This window comes from Salvia miltiorrhiza, chromosome 1 (assembly GCF_028751815.1).
Source record: "Salvia miltiorrhiza cultivar Shanhuang (shh) chromosome 1, IMPLAD_Smil_shh, whole genome shotgun sequence".
In the NCBI taxonomy this organism is placed as follows: Eukaryota; Viridiplantae; Streptophyta; class Magnoliopsida; order Lamiales; family Lamiaceae; genus Salvia; species Salvia miltiorrhiza.
The window spans coordinates 58,661,394-58,670,548 of record NC_080387.1 but is presented as its reverse complement, the minus strand read 5'-3'; the positions used below and the strand labels follow the sequence as shown (position 1 = coordinate 58,670,548).

Genomic DNA, 9,155 nt, shown 5'->3' with positions numbered 1-9,155 from the left:
GATTGTTATGTAAAAAGAGTAGACTGCAACGCAAAGTCAACCAAAATGGTTAATTCGTAGGTGAAATATAAGTAAAAGTTTTTGTTGCAATTTTTTTAAAGTTAATTTACTTCTCATCTAATTTACAGATTGTTTACATAGAACGTAATTATTTATTAATCAGAGCACGTTCACGTAAGATTATTCATTTTACTGCATCACGTAATAAGAAATAGAATGACAAATTCACAACATTCATTGGCTTAAATAAAAAATAAAGGTTCCAATTCCACGTAGTTCGAGCAAAACAAGCGCACCCACAAAACCCAGAATGAGCTGTCTATCCGAGCCTTAGGCTTCTCATCTCCACGTAGGCTCGGACAACCGTTTGTCTTCCAGACCTCCTTCATTAAACAAATAAAACTTCGCATTAAATTATTGCGGAAAAATGAAAAATCAACCCCTAAATCCCCATAACGACAAAAAAATAAGTAGAAAATTAAATAAAATACCAATAAATCCGTCTTGTAATTGCCGCAAAAACGCACAACACACAGTAGAGAGAGAAAATAACGACAACATAAACCTGCAAGTAGAGAGAGACTGAGAGAGAACAACGACAACAACAAGCTGCAGCTCATTTCCATTTCCTCTCCTTCTCCCAAACCATCGAAAAACCCCACCATTTTCTTGATTCTTCAATAATTGATCATCTCTCTCTCTCTCTCTCTCCCCGCTCAAGTAGAGAGAGAAACACTACGCCTACAACGATATATCTGCAGTGCATTCCATTTCACCTTTTCCCCACCTTCTCCGCAACAATCAACCCCACTCTCTCTCTCTCTCTCTCTCTCTCTCTCCTGTGCAGGATGCACACTGCTTATCTCTCTACATTTTGGGCATGTCTGATTTCGCTACTGCAATGCGGGCTTCTGGCGCATGCATTGCTGGACCCGAATGATTTTTTGGCATTACAATCGGTCAGAAAAAGCTTGAACGATTTGCCGGGCTCCAACTATTTCACTTCGTGGGATTTCACAGCGGATCCCTGCGGTTTTTCCGGCGTCTTCTGCGACGGCGACCGCGTGATCGCCCTCAACCTTGGCGACCCCCGTGCTGGGTCGCCCGGGCTATCGGGCCGGATCGACCCGGCGATCGGCAAACTCTCCGCCCTAGCCGAGCTCACCATCGTCCCGGGCCGGGTCGTTGGCTCGCTGCCCCGCACTCTGTCCCAGCTCAAGTCCCTCAGATTCCTCGCCATCAGCCGCAATTTCATCTCCGGCGACATTCCGGCAGGCCTCGGCCAGCTCCGTCGCCTGCAGACCCTCGACCTCAGCTTTAACCAGCTCACCGGAGCTATCCCTCGCCCTGTCGGAGCGTTGCCGGCGTTAGCTAACGTCGTTCTCTGCAACAACCACCTCACCGGTTCGATTCCTCCGTTTGTATCTCAGGAGCTAGCTCGACTCGACTTAAAGCATAACAACCTAGCCGGGTCGATCTCCTCGCTCGGGTTCCCCCCATCGCTCCAGTACATTTCACTGTCGTCGAACCGCCTTTCCGGTTCGTTAGACCGTGTTTTCTCCGGTTTGAACAAATTGAGCTACCTCGACCTCAGCATGAACCAGTTGACCGGCTCAATCCCGGTCGAGCTATTCAGTTTCCCTATCAGCAACCTCCAGCTGCAGAGAAACCAACTCTTCGGGGCGGTCGAACCGGCTGATCAGGTGACGATCGCGACCGTCGATCTCAGTTACAACCGGCTGTCGGGGCAGATATCGCCGATGTTCTCAACAGTACAGAATTTGTATATGAACAACAACCGGTTCACCGGTCGGGTTCCGAGCAGCATAGTGGACCGGTTATTGGCGGCCAGCATACAAGTGTTGTATTTACAGCATAATTTTTTGAGTGGGATCGAGATTAATCCGACGGTGGAGATTCCTCTGAGCTCATCACTGTGTCTACAGTATAACTGCATGGTGTTGCCCGTAGACACGCCATGTCCGCTCAAGGCGGGTCCGGACAAATCAAGGCCTACTTCGCAGTGCATCGAGTGGAAAGGGTAAAATGGCTAATCCTCTCTTCTTTTTGGTGGGACTAATTTTACTTCACAATAATTCATTTATTCGTTTATTTTGTTTTTGGTGAAATGCGTGATTGTGAAATATAATTGTGGATAATCAATCCGAAAATAGGAAAAAATGACATTTAGTTGGGTTTTTTATGGTATTTTTTGCTTTATTTCTTTTTATTTTTCTAGAAAAATCAATCGGAGACTAATTAGGCCATTAGGCTCCTTTTATATATGTAATTTTTTTATAATGGGAAATTAGCCTATGTTTATTTATTTTATTGGGTGGGGGGATTGCGTGTATGACTAATTATTGATTTAGCAGCAGAAAGACGTTGGGAGTTGTCAGGAGGCGCTCATTATCATATTTATGGCAATGGTGATATATTCTAGTGATTTAGAAATAAGATTGTAGTTTAGCTTATGCTATATCAGTATTTGTTTATTCCGTCATATCCACATTTTTATGTGGCATATTTTTTTATTTTTGTACTATTATATTTTATGTTGTAATACATGATATCTTTTCATACAATACATCATATGTATAATGTATGTATAATGACATAATTGCTATTTTCATCAGATTACAAGTTCGGGTCATGCTTTAAATGAATTTATTGTATATTTTATTTGTCACTGGCTATATTTTACTAATTTGATTCGCTTACGAGTTAGTTTTTGGTGGTTTGTGAAAATATATCACTTTTTTTTGTCATATAGGGCCTATTAGAATTAGATATTTAAACTCCCGTTAATTAATTTTTACCTTTTCTTTTATTCATATGGTGGCATTTAATTTGAGTGATAATATATGATTGATAAAATAATTCATTTTAATTAAATATTTATTTTATATAATTGAATTTGTGATTAATTGATAACTCGATTCACATCTAATCATTCAAATGAGTGATTATGTACAACCATGGGACATCGATAAACTGTTTAAATCATACTCCCTCCGTCCCGCCCAAGATGCTACATATTCCTTTTCGGGCCGTCCCAACGAAGATGCTACATTTCTATATTTGGCAAAAATAAGGAATTTTAAACACTTAATTAACACTAATTAAGTATTTCTTTATTACCTTCTCTCTCCTACTTTATCACTTTATTACCTTATCTTTCTTACTTTATCACTTTATTACTTTCTCTCTCCTACTTTATCACTTTATTATTACACACTTAAATATTAATCTACAACTCCTTAAATCCCGTGCCGAAAAGTAAATGTAGCGTCTTAGCCGGGACGGAGGGAGTAATAAATTGCAAATAACTCAAAATTAACAGCCAAAAAAAGATTTCAATCAAATAATGTCGTGAGCATGTGATGGTGCAAATTGAATACTTACTTATGTTGATTCGGGACAGAACTTGTGCATGAAAGTGTGCAAGCATGAGCCCAAAATTCATTCTATTTATTTCAAAAAGTGGTGCCCCGATCCCCGAGTAAACACACCTTTTACTTTCCATTTGTTTTAAAATATGGAGTATTAATTTATAAAGTAAATATATATCACTTTAAATCACAGACCATTCGTGCATTATTAATTATATATTGAACTGTTAAAAATATTTTTAAAATTATAAATTATTGATTTTATATCAATTAGTATTTTTTAAATGATGGATTATTGATTTTTTTTTTCTTTTTTATCAATTACACCTTACGTTCTACTTCCAAAAGTTAACGGGGCTCACCAAATACTAAGAGGTGTATTTACAATATTCTTTTTTAACTTACGCGATATAAAATGGTGTTAGTTTGTGCCATACTAATTAAAAAACTCAAGTGTTCCAAGGAATTTTTCACGTAATTTTTAAAAGGGTCTTGATTTTTTGGGTCCCAGCAAACTACTCTGCATATCCATCAATTTATATATATGCATCATAAACTTAATCACATACATACAATTTTAATGCCAGCCAAAAGCGTATTGAGCGATTATGATTTTTTTACCTAAGATGATGACATTTAAAAAAACACACAACAACAACAACAACAACAGTGTGCTAGCTATCATGTATTTTGACTGTTTTTTCTCTTCTGCATATTTTTGAACCCTTGAGTTTTATTGTCTGCATATTGTAATCTCACATGATTCATATAAGTGTGAAAGAGTTTACTAGTTTTTGCTAAACCAAGTGTTTCACTTCACTAAGGGATTGGCAAAGTATTTGTAAGGGTTTAGGTGGTAAATGCATTGATTTCATATTTAGGTTATAAGTTGTGGACCTGCTTCTAACTGTTCATTGTAAGTGAAGTTTTGAGAAAATTAAATATAATGAACGTAATAAAGGGGATTCTTATCCTTGTATATATACCTTAACTTTTATAAATTCAATGGGTTAATAGCCAGAAAATACATGAACTTTCACTGAATTTGCAAATTGCACATGACCTTCAAAAATGGCCTCAGAATACATGACCTTTTAATTTAATTGTAAATTGCACACGCGTTGACCAACACATTAATCTCTGCTGATGTGGCTCCCGGAATTTTCCTACGTGGACGACCGGCGTTCAATTAATACGACGTCGTTTTGTAGTTATATTTAACGCTCAAAACGACGTCGTTTTGAGTGATTATAACTATTAAAAAAAAAAAATCCAAAATCTGCAAACCACCGCCACCGCTTGAAACCAGCCACCCCAATCCACCACCACCGCCTACATCCAACCACCACCACCCCAATCGAACCCTGAATCCAGCCACCCCAATCCACCACCACCGCCTACACCCAACCACCCCAATCGAACCCTGAATCCAGCCACCCCAATCCAACCACCGCCTGATCAGACACCCCAATCAAATCCTCACAAGACTCCATTTTCTCACAAGATCTGCAAATAGAGAAGGAAATGAACGGCAAATGAACCTCCGTCGCCGATTTCAAGTTCTCAAGGTCGGTGCAGACTTGGAGCCACTGAGCGAGATCACCGGAGTCATTGCGCGAACCTAGGGAGAATCCTCAGATCTGCACACGAGCCCAGATCTGGTGCGCCTCTCGCTTCATACACGAGTCACAGAGCACTCATTCTCTTCTACTTCCGCTAGGCAGCCGCTGCGGAGGAGGGTTTTCAGGGGCGCCGGCGGAGGAGGATGAAGGAGATGATGATTTGAAGAGGAACATAAGAGAAGAAGAATTTCAGAGAGGAGAAGAAGAATTTGAAGAGGAACAGAGGGGCGGAGGGCGTGGAACGATGGCCAATCGCCGGTCCTCGTCGGCCCCTCGGCAGCGACGACGGTTCCGGAGGCAGCAGAGGCGGCGCCGGAGGTTAGGGCGGCAGAGGCGGATCTGTCGCGGAGGTGAGAGGTCGGAGCAAGATTTTGGAAAGAGGGGTTTTGGGTTCCGGCATCTTCAATTTTGTTTTTTTTTTTTTTTTTTTAATATTAAGAGTAATGCCATGTCAAAAAAAAAGTGTGTATTGTGGAGCTACACATGTAAAAAAATCCACGTGTAATGCCATGTATGTTAAATATTGTCCACGTCATCGCCGGTCAAACTTAAAAGTGATCGGAACTTTCACCGTGTGCAATTTGTAATTAAATTAAAAGGTAGTGTATTCTGGGGCTATTTTTGAAGGTCATGTGCAATATGCAAATTCGGTGAAAGTTCGTGTATTTTTCGACTATTAACCATACTATTAATTATACCTATAGCTAATGAGTTTCTTATGTACAAGAATAGGTGACAATTTGACATCTCTTTCTCCCCCCTCTCTCTATCTAACGCACACGCTCACATTGAAATGGGAAGAAGCGGATAAAGGTGAAACAACAAATTAAAATAAAGTAGTATCTGAAAGGTAGCCATCTCTGCCTATGTCACACCTTGTTGGATGATTCATGTGTGGCGGCACCTTTACATATGCAAATTCACTTAGCCAAGGTCAAAAACGCTATGCCACATCATCTTATTTCTGCTAAATTATATATGTAACATTTGGAGGCATAAATGGTTGCTAATACCTGCAGTTTATTACCAGCTTTATACATAGATACATTCTGTTGGAATATAAGCTCGCGGGCGTAGTACAATGGAACACAGAAATGTAGGAGATGAGATTACAAGGTGAAAAACTGAATTGAAATTACAATAGAACAGAACCAGGAAAATAGCCGAGTCGAGGAGGATCCTCTGTCCGCAAGACGAGATACGCCCCGGTAGTGCTCTCGGTTTGGCGTGTCGTCCCCAAAGATAAAACGGCTTCGTCTCGTAGGTAGCAGCACCGCACACCAACGAGCTCCGGCGAACTGGAACGAGGCAAGAACAGAACTCAACAGTGCAGTATGCAGAATGTCAGAGTGATGTTTGTTTTTTAGATGTGTACTATGATGCATGGAGGCTGTCCTATTTATAGGGCACAGTCCACATCAATAGGGGGAGTTATTACCATTGATGGTATTTAAGAGTGTCGGGAGTTACAGACAGAAACGGACGTAACAGCCCTGCTGTTTGAATTTGCCATGAATTCTCCGACAGCGGTTACAGAAGTAACGGCTCTGCAGTAATGTGGAAGCTTCCTGGGAGACCAAGGGTCCTCCCGGGCCAAGCCCGAGCGGGCTTCGTGTGCATGCGCGTAGGCCCAACCGAGTTGGGCCTCGAACCAAGTTTTCGTTGGTCCAAAAAGATAAGGGTAGGCCCAAAGACCACCCAAAGACCAATTGCCAAGATCCAAGTCCACGGCCGCGTGTCGGGTGACGGGGACGGGACGGGACCGGGACCGGGACCGGGACCGGGGCCGGGGCCGGGGCCGGGGCCGGGCGCCGGGCGTCGGGCGACGGGGCCGGGGCCGGGCCGGGCGGGCGGCGGCGGCGGCGGCGCGCGCGTGTGGGTTGTGCAACCCGTCACGTGTGCACACAGTTTTATTACATCCTATGATGTAATAGCTTTTATACTGTAATAAATGTTATCCACATTCCGATGTGGGATAAGCATTAAATCTTATTTAATGCTTATCTTTTCCCACAGCTCAATGTTTCAAGTACCCAACTTTAAACAATTATTTCTCACTCACCGGAAATCGGTTTTGAGTAAATAAATATACTACGATCATCTACTCGGAACGTAGATCGATCCTGTCCCATTTAATTATGCTAAATTAAATGTTTTCGGTACTCGAAAAATTCTCAAACATTGGTTACTCACAACCAATTTCCAACAATCCCCCACATGAGTGGAAATAGCCAAATGCAAATGCAGACACAAGCTCTGTTCTCAAGAGACCTTAGTGCATTAGAATAGGTGGTTTGCGGCCTTGAACCATCCTTAGTTAATACTATCGGATATACTGGTGAATTGGTAGAACTTGATGTCTTTGAACCATTTCTCCTTCGTGTATACCGAGACAACAGTATTAACACACTAACGCCTCAACCTCATTTCGTTCTCACGTTTTTGTCCTTTGCGGGCCTTGGACAGCTCTTTGGATTCGTAAGTGTTAGGTCGATGCGGCCCCCACATCTCACTTATATAGGTGATTCTTTTCCGAGTATCCTGCTATACTCAACCTCCCCGAGGTGTTTAGGAATCATTAAAAGTCAATGACTTAACCTTACCACTAAGCAGGTTTCAACACTCAGTTGCTCTCTAGGGAATGCAAGTAGATGAGTGTTCTACTTGGAATCTTATAGCTTAGTTTTCCCATTGAACCACGTTCTTGGGATCTCCAGTCATCATGGTTGGGTTACCACTATAATCATCCTTATTTTGTGGATTTTACACCCATTCCCTCTAGCAATTTATACATTTGATCTCGATTCAAAGCTTTAGTGAGCGGATCGGCCAAATTATCTATTGACTTTATGTAGTCAATTGAGATAACTCCACTTTCGATCAAATGTCTTACGGTATTATGTCGTCGACGTATGTGTCGAGACTTACCATTGTACAACCCACTTTTCGCCCTCCCAATAGCTGCTTGGTTGTCGCAGTTTATCATGACGGGTGGCACGGGTTTTGACCAACATGGAATATCTTCCAAAAAGTTTCGTAGCCATTCGGCTTCTTCACCTGCTTTGTCTAAAGCGATGAATTCTGATTCCATGGTGGATCTAGCAATACATGTCTGTTTTGTAGACCTCCACGAGATTGCTCCTCCCCCTATAGTGAACACGTAACCACTCGTTGATAACGAGTCTTTCGCGTCGGATATCCAGTTAGCATCACAGTACCCTTCAAGTACCGGGGGGTATCTCGTGTAGTGTATTCCAAAATTTAGAGTATACTTTAAGTATCTCAAAACTCTCTCAAGTGCTTTCCAATGTTCTTTACTTGGATTGCTTGTATAGCGACTCAATTTGTTCACTGGGCATGCAAGATCAGGTCGAGTGCAATTTGTAATATACATAAGGCACCCAATGATTCTTGCATATTCTTCCTGTGCAACAGGTTCACCCGTGTTCTTCTTCATGTGAACGTTGAGTTCTAATGGGGTTTTTACAGGCGATTTGTCAAACGCATTAAACCTTTTGAGCACTTTCTCAATGTAATGAGATTGTGTCAAAGTTATTCCATCGGTGGTTCTGAGAATTTTCATTCCAAGGATCACGTCAGCTAACCCCATGTCTTTCATGTCAAAATTTCTTTTTAACATGTTCTTTGTATCAACAATGATACGATTGTTGCTTCCCATAATCAACATGTTGTCTACATAGAGACACACCATAACGTACCCATTACTAGTGCTCTTGATGTAGACACATTTGTCACATTCGTTGATTTTGAAGCCATTTGACAACATGACATTGTCAAATTTCAAGTGCCATTGCAGCGGCGCTTGTTTCAGTCCATAGAGAGACTTTACTAGTTTGCATACCTTTTTCTCTTGTCCAGGTACTACAAACCCTTCAGGTTGTTCCATATAGACTTCTTCTTCTAGATCACCGTTTAAGAACGCTGTTTTAACATCCATTTGATGAATCTCAAGATTGTGCAGAGCAGCAATCGCGAGAAGCACTCGAATAGATGTAACCCTCGTCACTGGTGAATAGGTATCGAAAAAATCGTACCCCTCTCGCTGCTTAAATCCTTTAACGACTAAGCGCGCCTTATATTTGTCTATTGATCCATCAGCTTTATATTTCCTTTTTAGGAT

At 41.5% G+C, this 9,155-nt stretch overlaps 1 protein-coding gene across 2 annotated transcripts; it reads left to right on the top strand.

Annotated features, from left to right (window-relative positions):
- The first annotated feature begins 509 nt into the window (after positions 1-509).
- LOC130998822 (LRR receptor-like serine/threonine-protein kinase ERL1) lies at positions 510-2,635 on the top strand. Of its 2 annotated transcripts, XM_057924230.1 has the most exons (2): positions 510-2,041; positions 2,376-2,635. In XM_057924230.1, exons 1-2 carry the CDS (start codon positions 849-851, stop codon positions 2,431-2,433), a joined length of 1,251 nt encoding a protein of 416 aa, XP_057780213.1. In that variant the 5' UTR covers positions 510-848; the 3' UTR covers positions 2,434-2,635. The 2 variants fall into 2 exon arrangements, with proteins under 2 accessions (XP_057780213.1, XP_057780220.1); XM_057924237.1 differs by having other exon boundaries at positions 511-2,635.
- The last annotated feature ends 6,520 nt before the right edge of the window (positions 2,636-9,155 follow it).

Coding starts and splice junctions, on each gene's coding strand:
- LOC130998822 (XM_057924230.1), top strand. CDS start 849: ATGCACACTGCTTATCTCTCTACATTTTGGGCATGTCTGATTTCGCTA. Junction 2,042..2,375: donor CAGTGCATCGAGTGGAAAGG/GTAAAATGGCTA, acceptor TTGATTTAGCAG/CAGAAAGACGTTGGGAGTTG.